We start from the raw sequence: 19,964 nt of genomic DNA, 5'->3' as shown, positions 1-19,964 counted from the left end.
GATTGGGCAAGTTTGCACAATGAAGCAGAAGCCATCCAGCTAGTCAAAGAAGCAAGGGATCTCTGCTGCACTGGTATGCTCCGCTTACACAAATTCCTTACCAATAGCAAGGAGGTGCTTGCCACGATCCCAAAGAAAGAATGCGCAGAGGGTGCTACCGACCTGGACTTGGCCCTTGGAGAACCCAAGATAGAAAGGGCTCTTGGGGTTCAGTGGTGCCTTGGCTCAGATAAGTTCCCGTTCAGAGTTGAGGTAAAGGAAAATCCCTTTACCAGAAGAGGAGTATTGTCAACAGTGGCCTCAATTTTTGATCCTCTTGGATTTGTTGCACCCTTCATTTTGATCGGGAAGCAGGTCCTGCAAAGGATGTGTCAGGAGAAGATGGACTGGGATGAACCACTTCCTGATGACCTCAAGCTGCGTTGGGAAGCTTGGTTACAAGATCTACACAATCTGTCTTCAGTTGAGATACCACGATGCTATGTACCCTTGACTATCAAGGAAGTTCAGCAGTACGAATTACACCATTTTTGCGACGCTAGTGCGTCTGGCTACGGAACATGTTCGTACCTCAGAGCTGTTAACAAGTCTGGAGAACCACATTGTCCTCTTGTTATGGGGAAAGCAAGAGTTGCGCCAACAAAGGTGACAACAATCCCAAGACTGGAACTCTCAGCTGCTGTAGTCGCCACAAGAACAAGCGATATGCTTAAGCGTGAACTAGAACTGGAAGGCCTATGTGAATACTTTTGGACTGATTCCAAGGTTGTTCTTGGCTACATTAATAATGACGTAAGGTGGTTCCACGTATTTGTAGCCAACCGCGTTCAGCGGATTAAATCCAGCACAGAGCCAAGTCAGTGGCATTATGTTGCTTCAAAGGAGAACCCAGCTGACCATGCCTATCGTGGGCGCACTGTAAAGGAGCTTGTAGAGTCCAACTGGTTTACAGGACCGAGTTTCCTGTGGCAAAGAGAACTCCCTCAGGAAGAAGAAATTAAGGTGGGAGAGCTTGATGACGAGGACCCAGAACTCAAAGGAGCACAGGTTCACACTACTGAAGCACAGGAGGCAAGGTCACTGTCAGATCGTTTACAGAAGTTTTCAGACTTAAGGACAGCGGTAAGAGCCATAGCAAGACTTAAGCGGTGTGCAAAGGAGATAAAGGGTCCAAAGACAGGATCTGATAAAGTTACTACACTCGAAGAAAGACAGGAAGCTGAACAATTCATAAGCCATGCAGTTCAAGGAGAAGTGTTCAGTGAAGAAATAAAATCTCTGAAGCAAAGCAAAGAGCTGCCTGAGAATAACTCAACTAAGCTGCACAAGTTAAGTCCATTCATTGACAGTCACGATATCCTGGGAATGACCATCAATGAACTACGCTCCAACGGAATTTGGATTGTTGGTTGTAGCAGTGAAGTGTCATCCTTTTATCTTCCGATGCATTAAGTGCAGGAAGTTTAGAAAGTGTACTCAAGAAAAAAAAATGTCCGACCATCCACTAGAGAGGATGAAAGCCACCCCTCCATTTACATACAGTGGTATGGACTGTTTCGGACCATTTTATGTGAAGGATGGCAGGAAAGAGCACAAGAGATATTATATTATATATATATCCTATTTACCTGCATGTGCTCAAGAGCTATCCACATCAAGATGTTGGATGACCTTACCTCTGATGCCTTCCTCAACGCGCTGCGTTGCTTTATTGCTTCAAGAGGCAATGTAAGTCAGCTTCAAAGTGACCAAGGCACGAATTTCGTGGGTGCACGAAATGAATTCAAGGAACTTATGAAAGAAATCGAGCAAGAACGTTTGAAAGAACTGGGATGCAGCTTTGTCATGAACCCACCTGCTTCCAGTCACATGGGTGGTGTCTGGGAGAGGCAGATACGAACGGTCCGAAGTGTCCTTACATCCATCCTAGACCAGTCTGCAGGAAGACTAGACAGTTCTTCACTGAGAACCTTCCTATATGAAGTAATGGCTATAGTGAATAGTCGACCGTTGACCACAGAGCATCTCAATGATCCATCAGGACCAGAACCTTTGACGCCAAATCATATTCTGACAATGAAATCGTCAATCATTGAACCGCCACCTGGAGAGTTCATAAGAGAAGATCTCTAACTGCAGAAGAGGTGGAAGAGAGTTCAGTTCATGTCAAATGAGTTCTGGAACAGGTGGAGAAAGGAGTATTCGCTGAGTCTGCAACAGAGAAGTAAATGGAACAAGGAGAGGAGAAATGGCAAAGTGAATGACATAGTCCTGTTGCAAGATGATGCCACATCCAGAAATCAGTGGAAGATGGCAAAGGTTACCGAAGTCTTCCCAGGAGTTGATGGGAAAGTCAGAAAGCTCAAACTACTGCTTAGTGACACAACACGAGACAGAAAAGGCACATACACAACTAGACCATTTTATTTGGAAAGGTCCATACATAAAACTGTACTTTTGCTTGAAGCTGAGTAAAAGGTCAATTCATTTTGTGAAAGTGATGTAACCACATTGTCTGATTATACAATGGTTTGTTTTGGGAAAGACGTTGTTCACTATGTTAAGTCTGTTAGAAATCATACGTTGTCTGATGGTGGGAGTGTAACTGCAGGCAGTGTTTTCCTGCTCTGTGGGGTATTATATGTAATTCGGTCTTTGACCTCAAGGTGGACTCGTGTTATTTCTCGTAAATGTATGTTTTATTTCTTCTTTGTTTTTTCGCCGAGAAGCTTCTAGAAGCTAGTGTCGCAGCTGCAGACAAGCCACGTTCTATATACGTTCTAAGGATTTACGTTCTATATACGTTCTCTTTACGTTTCAAGCAGGCAACAAGAGATTTAAGTTAACCCCATTGGCTACAAGCAGGCAAAGTGGTTAGTGTTGTTTTTGTTTCCTTTTTGTTTGCCGTGGAGGATTTGTGTGGTCTTGGGTAATTGTTTGTGTGTTAAACTAATTTCATGTCTGTATTGTATTGTAGTTCTACGGTGTGATTAAACCATCAGTAAAAGGAGCCGGAGTCTCGAGTATTTCAATGGGCGTTACACAAACAGAAGGGCATGGCATGACCCTTAGTTAATTTATTAATTATTTAATGTTTATTATCCATCCATTCACCGACTCAGGTCTTATTCTTAATTTTTAGGTAAGTAAGCAAACAACATTTTGACCCTGTGGTTGAAGCTTTAATATAAAAAGTGTTTTTTAAAGTGTTTCAAGGTCTTGGTCCCTACACTGGAGCTGCTAAAGGGCGGTCTAATACAGCATTCCCACAACTTGCAAAAAAACGAGCTCAGACTTAAAATGAACAGTTGTCCAACTATTACAGGTGGAAAATCTGGTTTTATTTCAGAGCGGCTTTTGCGACTTGATGCCAGGAACAACTTCAAACATGTCGGCCTTCAGCCTTAATGGGAATGAAATCATTATAAAAGTGTTGGCCTTTGAACACATTGTTTGATGTGTAATTATGCAATGGTGTTTGTATCGTTAATGTATCGTACGGGGGGATAATAGCAATATTTGGATTTAAAAAATGATTCATTATAGCTGCATATATTGTTTGTATGCAGCAATGAACCACAAATTACTTACATTAAAGTAAGTTCAATGAGTTCACTTTTATAGCATAAACATTACAACGTCGGAGGATGGAATCTTCAAGTTGAAACTTTTGAGTTCTGAGTTGTATTGAACATTGGAAATGGGGAAATGATCTTTTAGCCTGATTGGGTGTTAATTTATATGCAACTCGTAAGGGTTTACTCTTGATGCTGGGCCACGGAAATTACTGAGTTACTTTACATTGTCTTGTGTTGGTAACGTTTGCAGACTATATTGTATATAGAGGTTTGCAATTGCCAGACATATGAAATTAAGAATCCATTTGAGAATCAATTATTTTATTACCCTTGAATTAACAAGTATCAAAATGTAACCAGCCTGACAGGATCACAGAATAATTTTCATACACACCAATGCAAATATTGAAGTCAAAAATGTTTATTGCTTAAAATAGGATAAAAATGTCCAAAACATACATTATTATTACTTTTACCAATTTATTGGAAGTAGTATATATACGTTATATATTATAAATACAATATTTCCAAGATCATTTTAACTTGCACACCAGGTGCTAGAAAAAAGCTAATGTAAAAATGTCAGAGAAAAATCTAGTCACAATAAAATAAAACAAAACAAGAGATATGAGTAAAATCTGCCCCAAAAGTTTTTCTTTTTACAATAAGAAGGGCTCAAATGTGGTTAAATCAAAGGACATGTCCTCGGTCTTGGATGGCAAGAAGATTCAACAAAATCGCAGGGTTCTTCATTATCACTGTTCTTCATTAAGAATTATGGGTCAAATTAAGAACTTCATGAACACTCATTTATTTGCTCTAAGAAATATGAATTCCCTGATACCTTGTTGAAAAAAAAAATAGATATCAGCAATGAAAAACCAACTTAACATAGAAAACTGTGTGTTTTCTGGGTTTATGTTTATGGTTTAAGGTTTGACTCAAGTGTTTCCCTAAACAGGCTGTAAACAGCACTAGATATTCTTATACAATACGCTGTTGATCTAAACTGCAACATTATATTACATACTGCTATACTGACAGGTGGAAACCAGTTGTAATGTACATAACAAGGAAGTCGCTGTGTGTTAATTGCAGCGTTATATTGTATTATTGTTATCATCACATACATTTGCATTACTCTTATTGTGCTCTCTAACCCTGCAGCACTGACCCCACACACAACTTTCCCATATGCACACATTGTACATCTAACCATCTCCTTCCACGTTCCTTCTCTGACACTTGACCATATTACCTTAGTTTCTCTACTTTTACCATCACACAACAGCTCTCTCACCTCACTGTGCTGACTCTCATGGTTTCTATTTATTGGATAAGATCCCGGCGCTCTCAGATGACGCTCCTGGGGACAGCTTTCCTGTGATGTTGAGGGAGGGACTTGGGGGCGTGGTCTGGGGGGGGCCATTGGGGTCTGGTGAGCTGAATGTCTTCCTCCATTTTGAACCCTTTGATTGTGGGACCTGCTTGTGGGGGCCAAACCACAGACATCTTACTTGCATTTGGTTTGGTGTCATCCAATAACTGTGCTGAATCCAGGCTGCTAACTGAATGCCTCCAGTCAGCCTGGTGGGGGCAGGGGACAGCAGGCGCTGCCAGCCTGTCCAGGTCCCCTGGACTTGGGGAGGGCCCCTTGGACTTGGGGAGCCGTTTATAATGGGCCAGGCAGTACAGATGTCCATGGTGAGAGATAGAGTTGCCAAGGCTGAAAAAAAAGAAAATCTAACTGAACAACAACTGACCAACATTTCAATCATTTTTTCTGCCTGTGCAAAACTGCAATAAAATGCTTTCAAGGAAAACAACACATCAAGAAACAAGGAATAAAGAGACTTGATGTACTTGACTAAATTAAGGTAACCTAAAAATGCTATGTTTCAAAAGTTGTTCAGACCAGGCAACATATTTACGTTAATGGACTGGAGCAGTGTTGACAGCAGAAGCAGGTTTTATGGTACTTCTTTCTGTCCATTATCACCGCGTCCATAGGGTACACTCTCCTCCGACATACTGTGCATAGCTCTGACTTCAGAACGCGAATCTTTTAGAAAGAGAGGAAAGACATCAGCTTTTCTTTCTGTTAGGAACCATAACATGTACATTTCTTCACAATTTCAAGCAGAGGCAACGGTCAAAATGCTAGACCAGACATTTTTAATGGTAGCTGTTAAGTGGGACATTATTTTATCTTCCATATTAAGCAAAAATGATAACTGACCATTAATTCATCATAGATTTCCTGCAATGGTTTGATCCAATGTTAGTTATTCTGCTTAGAAACCACCATTTTATAGAAAAGCAAACACTAGTTAGTTAAAAGTCGCCAAAGTAATTGGCTTCTTCTCCAAAATCCTTCATGACCATTTCTCATGATTCTAATACAACTCATAGAAACACAAATAATAATACAATTATTATTATAATAATTATAATATTATTATAATTATGTTATTGGTAATTGGTATTTAATTGAAAGCAGTACAAAGTTCATGCATTATTCAATACATGTCCCTATTAGCATGTTTTACATTTTTATGCACATTAGTTTACTAAGAGACAATAGACCCATCTATTTCACATTTTTATTGTCGAATAAAAGTCCAATGCAATGCAGAACGTGCCAATAGTTTTCTGAGGAAACCCATCCATTTCTGTTCCATGCCATTAGTCATTTTTTCACCATGCTGCTGAGAAGTTTACCAGCCGGTGAAGACTCTGTCACTTGTGTCACAATTTGTGATGTTTTCTCCTCAGTGACACTGTAGCCCAGACTCTTGAAGACTGTCTCGCTTTCTGTCCACGTCTTGTGGAAGTTCCTCAGCAGTTCCTCTGTGGAAGACTCGTCGTCGGTCTCGGTTTGCTTCACCGCCTTCCGCTTGACCACGTCGGCGTAAGAGAAAGGAGCCTTTGTGTCGGATACACTCCCAGAGGATTCAGAGACCGGCCTCATGGTCTTGGTTCCCACCGCCTTGTTGCCGAAGAGGTTGACGTTGGAGAAGTGCTTTGTGGTGATGCTGGTTTCAGAGAAGTCTGCTTGTTCAGATGACTCTGAATGTTCAACACTTTCCACGTGTAAAGGAACAGGGGTGTTCTGTCGAGAACCCTCCCTGGACCACTGCTGGTTCTTAGACCTGGGGCTGTCTGTTGTTGGTTTCAAAACCCCTATCTCATGATGGCTTTTCTCCGCTTCCGGCAAGGAACTTTGTTCGTCCAGTTTGAACACATTTTTAATCACCTGGATGTCGAACTCAGGCAGTTCCTGTTCTAGAAGGTCGATGTTTGCTGTTGTGTTGGATTCTGTGACCTCGGTCTCGTTGTGGTGGCGTTCCGACCGCGCGATCAGATCTTTTATGGTATAGACTCTTTCTTCTGCTATCTCGAATTGGTTGACCAGACCTGACAAATCCACCCTGGGATGCTCATCCATCTCCTTCTCCTCATGGCCTGTATCAGAGGCCTCTTCCTCCAGCCCCAAGCGTTCTGGAATATCAATCCGCTTCTTCCTCAAATACGTCTTATTTATTTCAGCTTCCTGAGCCTCTTTCTTGTCTTTTACAGATAAAACCACTTGCTCTGACGTCGGTGCAGAATCCTCAATGGCCTGGAGTGAAGAATCCATCTTTAGACTGGATCCAGGCCGACTGAGGTTCTTTGCAGCGGTATTGGTATTCTTTCCTATGTTCACAGGATTAACAATTGGTAGACCATCAACCGGCACTTCCTGTTCCTTTCCTACCTTCTTTTCATTCTGAGATTTCTTAACCAACGTCTCTGAGACCACCACGGTTTCAGACTCGATCTTGATTTGGTGGTGAAATGATGCAGGAGTTTCCACAATCTCAGCTTTCTTCCCGGTCACCTGCTGCAGAAATGGAGGTGGCGTCACGACGCGTGATAGCTTGGCTGTTGTGTCCTTCAGCCGAGCCAAGCTTTCAACTCGGTCAAAAGTAGGGGATGCCGTTATTCTGTTGATGCGCGAGGTGGGGGTGTCTGACCTCCGGGGTGGGGGAGTGGGAGGTGTCGCCGGTCTGCGCAGCAGGGTTGGCGATTGTGTGACCCTTTGTGGTGAGTCTGTTCTTCGTGTGGATTCAATGGTGATGAAGGTCGGCGAGGGTGGGCGTGTCCTCAGTGAGGGGGATGGAACCCTTCCCTGACCGGCTTCCTGTCCTCTCCTCTCTTTATTTTGTTTGGTGCTGGTCTCTACTTTGGTCGAGCCGATACTGATTTTTGATATTCTCTGTGTCGCTCGAGTAGGGGATTCTCTTTCACTGCTCGACTCACATTCATGTTTTTCAACGGGTTCATTGCCATCGAGGAATAAAAGTTTAGCTTCCAATTGTTTCTGCAAATATAGTACCATTTCATTTGCATTATTTTGAATTGCAGATAATTCCAAATCACATTTCTCCTCTTCAGTCAGGATCCACATTGGAATTGTATTGAGCAGAGTTTTGACAGATTTTATATTATGTTTACCAGATACCCTTTGTAGCTCTGCTATCTCTGAGATTATTGACTGCACCTTTTGCCTTTGGGAATCATTTGTAGTCTCTGTTGTGCACTTAAAAAGAGACTTGTGTTCTGAATCACTTGTCAATATGATAGGTACATCCCGGCTTTCTTTAGCTTTCTGCTGATTAGATGTTGAGGAAAGGGTCTTTACCTGTTGTTCAACCTGAACCGTTTCCTGGCACACAATCTGCTCCACCAGCCTTTCTGTGATAACAGCTTCCTTGTGGACCGGAATATGTCCTCCTCCACTCACATCTTTACACTTACTGGTCACTGTTATGGTTTCTTGGCTTAAGCTTGATTCTGTTTCTTTAATCTGACCCGAATGTGCTGCAGCTTTTGACTTTTTTGCCTTCCTTTTCTTTTTCGCTCCGGACAAACTTGCTGGTTGGTTTTCAAGGGCGTTGATGGTAACCTTGGCAACGACAGTTGTAGCCGTGGCAACGACAGCTGTCCCCGCCCCCGTAGCAGAAGGAGAAGAAGCGGCTTGCAGAACGTCCTCATTAACAGCAACCTTCACCTTCGGTTCCTTCACCTCTGCTGGTTCCTTCACCTTCACATCGGCCGGTTCCTTCACCTCGGCTGGTTCCTTCAACTTCACCTCAGCCGGTTCCTTCACCTCGGCCGGTTCCTTCACCTTCACCTCGGCTGGTTCCCTCACCTTCACCTCGGCTGGTTCCTTCACCTTCACCTCGGCTGGTTCCTTCACCTCGGCCAGTTCCTTCACCTCGGCCAGTTCCTTCACCTTCACCTCGGCTGGTTCCCTCACCTTCTCCTCGGCCGGTTCTTTCCCCTCGGCCGGTTCCTTCACCTTCACCTCGGCAGGTACTTTCAACCTCATCTCGGCTGGTTCCTTAACCTTCGTCTCGTACGGTTCCTTCACATCGGCTGGTTCCTTCACCTTCACCTCGGCTGGTTCCTTCACCTTCATCTCAGCCGGTTCCTTCACCTTCACCTCGGCTGGTTCCTTTAACTCGGATGGTTCCTTCACCTCGGCCGATTTCTTCCCAGGTTCCTTCACAGGTTCCTTTACCTCTTCCGGTTTCTTCCCAGGTTCTTCCACAGATTCCTTCAGCTTTGCAGGTTCCTTCACTTTGGCCTTCATATCATTCATTTGTGCACCGCTTGTCTTCTCGTTCTCATTAGCCTTCTTGGTTTCTTTTGTCTGTTTTTCTTGCTTATTGTTCTTCTTTGCCTTTTGGGATAACTTCACTGTTTTTCCATTGCCAGTCTTTGCTGTTTTAACTGGAAGATCAGATATTTCTTCTTGGGCGAGAGACTCATTGTGTTTCTCAGTGTTTGACTGAGATGTTTTGACTGCCATAGTAGACTTGTCTTTATCAGGTATTTTTGATTGCTTATCTTTTTTCTTCTTTCTCTCTGATTCCTTGGACTTGCTCAATTTGCTGTCTTTACCATCATCTTTCTCAACAATGGTTCCTGAACCTTTCATTTCAATCTCCTTAACATCTGCATTTGATATCTGGATGTGATTAGTTGTCATGGACTTGGTGGATTGTGAGAAACCCGAAATAACAAGCTCAGTAGAAGTTGAAAGTGTTTGTTGTCTAACAGTAGTCACATTTGAAAAGTCACATTTCTGCTTGACAGAGCAAACCTTGCTGTCTGCGACAATGGAGTCAGATTGAATTGTTGTCACAGTCTTTTCAGCCATTTCCTCAGCATGGTCTGAGCTGTCCTTAGTACCGTCTGAGATGTAATCTTGGCTGGAAAGCATTTCAAGGGCAGATGTGACACTCTCATGTATGTAAGTCGGTGTTGGAGTAGTGGGAGGGGTTCTGTCCTCCTTTGATATTCTGAACTTTTCTTCTGCTTTAATTAAGGGAGTGTCAAACTTCGACATCTTGCCTCTCATTGAAGGTGGAGGAGAAGGTGGAGGTGTAAATCTCACCGGGATGCAGACCTTCTTCAATGGTCCTGTTGATTGAGTGGGAAGAGGGATTTCACAAAGCACATGTTCCGTCGAGTGCTTTGATTCCGTCTGGCTTCCTTCCACCATAGATTGGTTGTTGGTGGTTGTATTTGTCCTTCGTGTTACATGAAGGGTCTTACTTATATCTACTTTAGGGTCCAACTTCGGCACAGGGCACAAGATTGGGGCTTTCACTTTTTTCAATTTCTTTGCTTTAGCCAGAGAGGGATGCTTTACCTGCGACGGCATGTTATCCAGCTCCTGCTGAGAAGGCGGAGGTGGAAGGAGATCCTGATCATAAATTATGGGTGGAGGGGGAGGAGGAAGCTGATCAAGCTCATGATCCCCTGATGGTGAACGAGGAGGTGAGGGCGGAGGAGGCAGATCACTTTCTGCAACGGGTGGAGGGGGTGGAGGTAGTGGTGACTCGGGCCCCAGCACACCCGGTTTTGCGACGTGAACATCACTCTTTCCTGCTTTGCTTTTAGACGGCTTTGCTGGGCCTTTATGTTTTTTGTTTAAATTACGGAACTCAGTCTTCAAGGTTTTAATGCCGTGGTTTTGGGTAATCGTTTTGTGTTCTACCACAATGGGTTGCTGAGAGGACTTGTGCATAGAACACAAGTGTGTTGTTTCAACTTTGGTTTCAGTAGAGGTTGTACAACTTTCTTGTGATGCAACTTGTTGTGCAGTCTTTATTTCCTTTAGATTCCTATCAACGTTCAGGTTTTTAATGGGAGGGCTGGATTTCACTCTTACCTTTCTGTGAACCTTGGGAGTTTCCCGATGTGCGGTCTCCAGCAAGGACTTGATGGTTCCTTTAACATCCCCCTTAATCACCTCCTCTTTCTCTAACTGGCTTTTCTCATGATCCTTGGACAGGGTTTTGATTGACATCTTGACATCCCCTTCAAGGCTTGCCCTCCTTTGCATTCTTGGAGAGGACGGGGACTCCAGAAAATGCTGAATAGTGCCTCTTACGTCGCCCTGCACATCAATTTCCTGCAGACTTGTCCACCTCTCATTTGAAGCATCCTGTAGACACTGCATCGTCATGTGAATGTCACCCTTTATAATCTCTACCTTCTCAACGTCCCTCACTGCTTGCTTGGCCTGCTCCAAAGACTTCAGCGTCGCTTTAACATCTCCACAAACTAAATCTTCAATGAGAGCTTCAGATTTGGAAGTTGCTGATTCCTCAAGAGACCTCAGAGCACCTTTGATATTGCCCCGAATAATATGTGGCCTCTCAACCTCTTTGTAGCATTGTTGCGCTCTCTCCAGGCAGCGCAGAGCCTTTGGTATGTTGCCTTTCACCACCTCTTCTTTTTCTATCACTACACTCTGGTTAACAGAATCAGAGAGCGAGCTCAGAGCCGCTTTTAAGTCACCTTTGACAATCTCCTCTTTTTGGACACCTTCCAGTAAAATGCATGGCTCTGACATGAATACTTTGACTGTGTTGTGAACATCGCCAGGAACGATATCCTCCACAGTACGCCCAATTTCTGCCTGATTTTGGCAGAGGGTTATTTTCATGCTCTTGATGTCTCCTCCAATAATCGGTTCTTTTTCTACCGTCTCCGCTCCGCACTCATCTGCCTCTAAGTGGAGTTGCTTGAGATGGTCAACGGCTCCAGATTCAATGCAGGTGGAGTAGAAGCGCACATTTCCTCTCTCTGTTTCATCAACTTTAATGGCAATATTCTGATCTTTACTGTTATGGTTTGATAGTTGCTCGAGAGCATTCTTTATGTCTCCTTTGATCACCCCCTCCTTTTCCAGGGGTATGTTGTCTTCCTTATTCAACAGGGAATAGATTGTCATTCTCACATCTCCCTTTTCATCCTCTTGGATGAGTATTCCATGTTTGCTAGAGCCATCATCTTTAAAAAGATTTCTTACAGCCTCCTGGATGTCTCCCTTCAATATTTCCTCTTTTTCAACACTGCTTTCACTCGTTTGATTCAACAATTGATGCACTGTTGAACTGATGTTGCCCTTCTCCTCAGAGTCTATTGTTATCTGCCTGTCATTTGTTTCCTGTCTATTCAATAGCTTCATCATAATACTTTCCAGATCCCCCTTGATAACCTGCTGCCTTTGAATCTCTGGGGTGTTCTTGTTCATGAGCTGGTATTTTGCCATTCTGACATCGCCTATTTCATCAGCTTCGATGATCACTCCCTTTGAGCTTACCATATGTTCACAGTACAGCTCCTCAAGGGTCCTTTTAATGCTCTTACCCAGGATTTCCGTCTTTTCTACATTTGTTTCATTAAAGTTGTTAAAGGGTGTCGTTTCAAAGAGCCAGGTGGTTGACCTCACGTCCGCTTTTGGAATTTCTTCTTGAGTGATGGTCGTGACACCCTCATCAATCTCTTTAATGTGGTCAAGGGGGTTCTTCTCAAATAACCAGACAGATTGTTTGACGTCGCCCCTTGCAGTCTCTTCCTTTTGAACGGTTTCAAGCAGATTTTCTGCACTCATACTTTTTATCTTATCAATCGATTGTGTTTCAAATCTCCATTTTGCTGTCCTTACATCACCTTTTTGTATCTCACTGACATTAACGGTTTTAACTGAACTCTGGGACAGAGCATCTGATTCAAAACGATGCTTGTTCATTCTCACGTCACCTCCTTGGATATCGTCCACCGTTTTTATTAAAACCTTTTCCGCAACAATCCCATCAAGAGGCTGGGTTTCAAACTTCCACCTTGCTGAAGTCACATCTCCTTTGTGTAAATCCTCCTGTGTGACAGACTTGATGATGTAGACCTCATCCGTGTCTTTGATAGAGTCCAGGGGCTTGGTTTCAAACAGCCATCGGGATCCTACCACATCCCCCCGCATGACCTCCTCACTGGTCACGGTGGTCACCTCATGGTAATGGCCATCTTTGTCCTGAATGGCGTACAGAGGCTGAGTTTCAAACATCATTGTGTAGTTTCTCACGTCACCTCTCTCTTCATCTTCTCTAATGATTTTCTGCATCTCCTTATCAGAGGATGCTTCCTGAATTTTGTCTAAAGAACAGGTTTCAAAAATAAAACGGCCTTTGTCAACATTCCCACCTTGCACATCATCCACAATGTGGCTACTTATGACCTCTTCTTTATCTAGCGAGTGGTTTTCAAACAGCCATTTGCAGTTCACCACGTTTCCCTTTTGTATATCTTCTGACTGAAGGGTTTTAAGCTTCTGCATTGTTTCCTCTGTCGTAGATGTCATGATGTCCTGCATTTGATTTTCAAAACTGTACTTCTTTCTTGAAACCTCTCCAGATTCAATGTTTACTTCAGTGACTTGCTTAAAGGAGCAGCCATCTTTCCCTGTGAGCTTCTCAAGATTTTCAGTTTCAAAGAGGACGCGAACCATTTTTACATCCTTACCCCTAACATCTTCCTCAGTGGCCGTACATGTTTTGAGAACTTTTTGCTCCTCATCATGGATAGCATCAAGGGCTTGTGTCTCAAAAAGCCAGGTACAGGTTTTGACGTCTCCCTTTTTTACTTCAAAACAGTCATCATCACTTTTGAAGTCAACTCTGTCATACAGGTGGTCAATTGGTTTAGTTTCAAAAAGCCACTTGCAGTTTTTGACATCACCTTTGACGATTTCAATACGTTTGCTTGTATCAACAGTTTCTTCTTCGATATTACTGAAGTATTTAATACCATCCAGAGGTTGGGTTTCAAACAACCATTTGGCAGTTTTAACATCACCCGATTCCACTTCCTCTTTTGATATTCCCTTGATAACTTGGTATTTGCTTATACTTTCATCAAACTGGTCAATAGGACGTGTCTCAAACATCCATTTGCAAGTTGTGACATCTCCTTTGACAACCTCTTCCCTCCGAACAGTTCTCACCTCATGGTATTGTCCTGAGCTGTCTCGCATTGCATACAGTTGAGTTGACTCAAACAAATGAGTGTTAGATTTCACAGAACCAGAGGTTACACCCTCGATGTGAATCTTCTGAGAGTCATCCTTGCTGCTTAAATCGGTGGTCTCAAATATTTCCTTATAGTTTGACACGTCCACTTTATCGATCTCCTGGAGGTCGATGGTGCGGATCACTTCTCTCTTCTCCTCCCTGATGTTCTCCAACGGTTGGCTTTCAAAACGCCACTTCTGGTGCGCCACATCCCCTCGCTCTTCCTCCAGTGCTTTTCTTTTCTTCAACTTCCCTACTTCTGCAAGATCCTTTAAATCATCAGCTGGCATCGTTTCAAAGTAATTTTTTGCAGATAGCACATTCCCTGAAATGATTTCCTCTTTCAACAAAAGTCTAGAATTGGCGTCATCTTTCAAGGTATCCATAGGCTGCGTCTCAAACACCCAGCAGTTTTTACGCACGTCTGCTTTGCAACTGCTTCCATCCTCCTGTGTGAGGTCTTCATCGATGTTAACCGTCCTGATGACCTCCTTCCTGTCCTCTCTTATGAGCTCCAGTGGTTGACTTTCAAATCGCCACTTTTGGTGTCTGACTTCTCCCTTTTCTACTTCGTTCTTAGTTGTATTTCTGAGTTTTCCTACCTCTGCGTAATTCTTTCTATCAATTTTAGGGCTGCTCTCAAAAAAGTTTCTTGCCGATCTTACATTGCCCCCAATAACGTCCTCAATAGTCTGTGGTCTGGCATTTGAATCATCTTTAAGGGAATCCATAGGCTGTGTCTCGAAAGCCATGCAGTGTTTACGCACATCAGCTCCAACAATTTCTTCCTTCTGCAAATGTGAGCTTTCCCATTCCTGAAGAGAATTTATGGTCTTGATTTCAAACAACCACCTGCCCCAATCTGCTTTACTGCTGTCTTCCATGGAAAGGCTGCACACCAGCTTCATTTGAGTAAAACCCTGATCCGCATGATCCAGCAGCTGGGTGTCAAACAGCCAACGTGAAGCCACGGAATGCTCCAATTCTGTTTCGACTTTACGAACAGATTTGATTTCCAGCATCTGTCTGGATTGTCCCATAATGACACATTTGAACTGAGTGTCGAAGGTACTTGTGACTGTTTTCACTTCTCCGTTGATTTCCTCCAAAACTGTCCTGAGACTCAGCAAATGGCGTTCATCGATGGTCTCAGTGTGACCTAAAGTTTCCATGTACTTGTTGTCAATCATGGAAATAGTTGCATTCCCATCTTTTTCCGTGAACACAATCTCTTTGGTAAGATCTTCCTCTCTATGCATTTTATTGAGATTTTCCATTTGTTGAGTTTCAAACAACCACGCCGCTGCACGGACATCTCCTGTGTCTAACTTACTGCATTTATTCCTAAACGCTGAGTGGTCAGTGTGGTCAGAACCCAGAGCGTCCATTGGCCGGCTCTCAAACATCCATGCTGTGCGTCTCACGTCCTTCCCCACAATCCTCTCTTGCTTGACTCTCCTGGTGTCCTCGTCTTCATCCAGAGTCTCATCTCTGATGGTGTCCAGTGGTTTGTTCTCAAACATCCACCGCCTGGACTGCACCTCCCCCTGGACCACCTCGTCCCACTCAACATCTTCTTCTGGACTTCCACTGATCTCCTGCTCATACATGTGCTCCTGGCTCTCCAACTGGTTGTTCTGGATCTCACTATCGCTGAAGTACTCTCTCTCAATATGCCTACGCACTTCAGGATGGATGTGTTTGTACAGGCGTTTCAGCTCGTTCCTGTTCCTCTGCTGGCAGTAGGCCTCTCTGTTGAGGGGCTGTGGGGAGGCCAAGCCCGGTGGTGGCGGGGGGGAACAGCAGCCCGGGATATCCACTGGATCCTGGAGTAAGTCAGGAGGTGGGGGGGGCAGAAAGTCCAAGTCCTCAGGAGGTGGTGGTGGCGGTGGGAAGTCCTCCTCGTAACCGACAAAGGCAGCGCCAGAGTCGGGGGGGTCTGGCTGGAGGGCATCCCTGGCTGATGCCTGATTGACCTCAAGGGTCGTCTGAGTCACATGTGAGGACCACTTTGATCTATTGATGTCACGTCCAATCTTTTTGAGGAACAAGCAGGATATAGGAATCGTTATGATATTATCACAAAAATACATTGGTCAGGCATAGTTTTTTAGCACTTTTAACCTTAGTACATGTTGAGTCTCAAGATGATTTCAAAATTATTTAATGGTATTTATCAGTGACTCATTAGAGGGTATAGGCAAAATGTTATTTCGATTTGAAATCATAATTAATAGAGAAGGAATATTGGATTTTAATTGAATATTCATGTTAAACTAATGATCATGTATAATCCGAGGGAGTTAATGACCTTCATCTGCTTGCTGGGCCCAGCCTCCTCGATGGTCCTCTCAAAGTGATCTCTCAGCTCTTTGGTGGTAAATCTCGGGAAGTCTTCTTCTGCACCAGAAAACAAGGATTACACTGTTATATACACGTATATATATATATATATATATATATATATATATATGTATATACAGTGTGTATGTGTATAAGGTATATAAATATATATATATACCTTATACACATTCACACTGTTATATATATACACACATTATACACTTTATATATTGATTTAAATACTATGTTATACACATTATATATATACATTATAGACGTTATCTACATTATGATATAAACACTACTATATACATTGACTTAATCCTTTATATGATGCTAACACTGTTATATACATTGTCTGAACACTTTATATGGTATAAACACTGTTATGCACATTGTTTTAATAGTTTATATGATATATACAGTGGGGAAAAAAAGTATTTAGTCAGCCACCAATTGTGCAAGTTCTCCCACTTAAAAAGATGAGAGAGGCTTGTCATTTTCATCACAGGTATACCTCAGCTATGAGAGACAAAATGAAAAAGAAAAATCTAGAAAATCACATTGTCTGATTTTTAAAGAATTTATTTGCAAATTATGGTGGAAAATAAGTATTTGGTCAATAACAAAAGGTCATCTCAATACTTTGTTACATGCCCTTTGTTGGCAATGACAGAGGTCAAACGTTTTCTGTAAGTCTTTACAAGGTTTTCACACACTGCTGCTGGTATTTTGGCCCATTCCTCCATGCAGATCTCCTCTAGAGCAGTGATGTTTTTGGGCCTTCGCTGGGCAACACAGACTTTCAACTCCCTCCAAAGATTTTCTATGGGGTTGAGATCTGGAGACTGGCTAGGCCACTCCAGGACCTTGAAATGCTTCTTACGAAGCCACTTCTTCGTTGCCCGGGCGGTGTGTTTGGGGTCATTGTCATGCTGAAAGACCCAGTCACGTTTCATCTTCAGTGCCCTTGCTGATGGAAGGAGGTTTTCACTCAAAATCTCACGATACATGGCCCCATTCATTCTTTCCGTCACACGGATCAGACGTCCTGGTCTCTTGGCAGAAAAACAGCCCCAAAGCATGATGTTTCCACCCCCATGCTTCACTGTAGGTATGGTGTTCTTTGGATGCAACTCAGCATTCTTTCTTCTCCGAACACGACGAGTTGAGTTTTTACCAAAAAGTTCTAGTTTGGTTTCATCTGACCATATGACATTCTCCCAATCCTGTTCTGGATCATCCAAATGCTCTCTAGCAAACTTCAAACGGGCCCGGACATGCACTGGCTTTAGCAGGGGGACACGTCTGGCACTGCAGGATTTGAGTCCCTGGCGGCGTAGTGTGTTAGTGATGGTAGCCTTTGTTACTTTGGTCCCAGCTCTCTGGAGGTCATTCACTAGGTCCCCCCGTGTGGTTCTGGGATTTTTGTTCACCGTTCTTGTGATCATTTTGACCCCACAGGGTGAGATCTTGCGTGGAGCCCCAGATCGAGGGAGATTATCAGTGGTCTTGTATGTATTCCATTTCCTAATAATTGCTCCCACAGTTGATTTCTTCACACCAAGCTGCTTACCTATGGCAGATTCAGACTTCCCAGCCTGGTGCAGGTCTACAATTGTGTTTCTGGTGTCCTTTGACAGCTCTTTGGTCTAGGCCATAGTGGAGTTTGGAGTGTGACTTTTTGAGGTTGTGGACAGGTGTCTTTTATACTGATAAGGAGTTCAAACAGGTGCCATTAATACTGGTAACGAGTGGAGGACAGAGGAGCCTCTTAAAGAAGAAGTTACAGGTCTGTGACAGCCAGAAATCTTGCTGGTTTGTAGGTGACCAAATACTTATTTTCCACCATAATTTGCAAATAAATTCTTAAAAAATCAGACAATGTGATTTTCTGGATTTTTTTTTCATTTTGTCTCTCATAGCTGAGTTTACCTATGATGAATTACAGGCCTCTCTCGTCTTTTTAAGTGGGAGAACTTGCACAATTGGTGGCTGACTAAATACTTTTTTGCCCCACTGTATATATATATATATATATATATATATATATATATATATATATATATACACTGTTATACATATTGACTTTAGACAGTTTAGATAACAAATATTCAGAAATCATACCAAAATGTATCCTACCTGTTTCATTATTATGGTTAGTGGATCCCATATGATTAGCACTGTGTGTTATCTATTGAAGAAAAAGAGAAAAACCTGTGATAAGGGAAAAACTGAAAATAGTTCAACTGATAAACGTTGTTATGCTTATGTTATAAATGATTGTTAGCAAACGCTATACTTTCAAAAAGAATGCAATGACATAATTTACCTGAGTGTCAATCAGTTTATTCACAACAACGAATCAAAGAAGTTCCTGGTGCAATAACAGGTGAGACGCAAGCCCTACGCCGTTACCACGGCAACCACACGCTGACTCCTACCACGTCTTCCTGATGGGAGTCCGGCTGCCGGTTGCCAGGAAGGACTTGCCTAGCCCCGCCCATCACCATCCCCTCAAGGTGGGACACTTCCTGTGAATACCAACGGCAGGTCAACGGCGGTCAAGAGTCACAGCACAGCCATACATGCAGAGCCGTGCTGGGCCACTGGCTACACATCTACTGACTTAGATCAAGGGGACTGGAAACCAGACAGACCAAAATTAACCTTAAGACATAAATGTTCATTTAATGCATGGCTAAAATAATTGGCCATAATTCTTTACTGCATTGCTGTACCTGTACAGGTGTGATGAAAGTGCACCTGGGTAACATTGTGTCTTTACCTGTACGGTACTGTGATGAAAGTGCCCCTGGGTAACATTGTGTCTTTACCTGTACGGTACTGTGATGAAAGTGCCCCTGGGTAACATTGTGTCTTTACCTGTACGGTACTGTGATGAAAGTGCACCTGGGCAACATTTTGTCTTTACCTGTACGGTATTGTGATGAAAGTGCACCTGGGTAACATTGTGTCTTTACCTGTACAGGTGTGATGAAAGTGCACCTGGGCAACATTGTGTCTTTACCTGTACGGTACTGTGATGAAAGTGCACCTGGGTAACATTGTGTCTTTACCTGTACGGTACTGTGATGAAAGTGCCCCTGGGTAACATTGTGTCTTTACCTGTACGGTACTGTGATGAAAGTGCACCTGGGCAACATTGTGTCTTTACCTGTACGGTACTGTGATGAAAGTGCACCTGGGTAACATTGTGTCTTTACCTGTACGGTACTGTGATGAAAGTGCACCTGGGTAACATTGTGTGACGATGATGATAAAGCAGTGCCTTGGCTCTCGAATTGATGTCTCACACTGGCGACTCCCCCAGGCAGCGAACAGACCTCAGACTCCTCCATGACCTAATGGAGTAGGGAAATAGCATTAGCTAGCTACGCTTAGCTGGCAACCATCGCTACCAGGCTGGAAATCACATGGACATACCCTAACCCTGTTATAATACGCCTAATGATGGCGTCATGATCGTGGGTACAAGTGGCCAAGAGGGGTTTTCTCAGGAGGGTGGCTTGCATCTCCCTTAGAGATAGGGTGAGAAGCTAAGCCATCCGTGAGGAACTCAGGAGAGATTATATCTCCACACTGTCAGAGCCTGTCAATGTGGCACGGGAAA

The 19,964-nt window shown here is 43.3% G+C and overlaps 1 protein-coding gene across 1 annotated transcript; it reads right to left on the bottom strand.

Annotated features, from left to right (window-relative positions):
• Nucleotides 1–5,548: 5,548 nt before the first annotated feature.
• xirp2b (xin actin binding repeat containing 2b) lies at nucleotides 5,549–19,692 on the bottom strand (the record flags this gene model as incomplete). The annotated part of the gene is made up of 6 exons (XM_079733444.1): nucleotides 5,549–5,640; nucleotides 6,300–16,023; nucleotides 16,299–16,387; nucleotides 18,473–18,524; nucleotides 18,775–18,864; nucleotides 19,558–19,692. The coding sequence occupies 6 exons, from the start codon at nucleotides 19,690–19,692 to the stop codon at nucleotides 5,549–5,551; spliced, it is 10,182 nt and encodes a 3,393-aa protein (XP_079589570.1).
• Between the last annotated feature and the right edge of the window lie 272 nt (nucleotides 19,693–19,964).

This window comes from Pollachius pollachius, assembly GCF_949987615.1.
Source record: "Pollachius pollachius genome assembly, chromosome: 3".
NCBI classification, from domain to species: Eukaryota; Metazoa; Chordata; class Actinopteri; order Gadiformes; family Gadidae; genus Pollachius; species Pollachius pollachius.
Note: the sequence above shows the minus strand (reverse complement) of the source record. Positions and strands in the feature narration are given on the sequence as shown.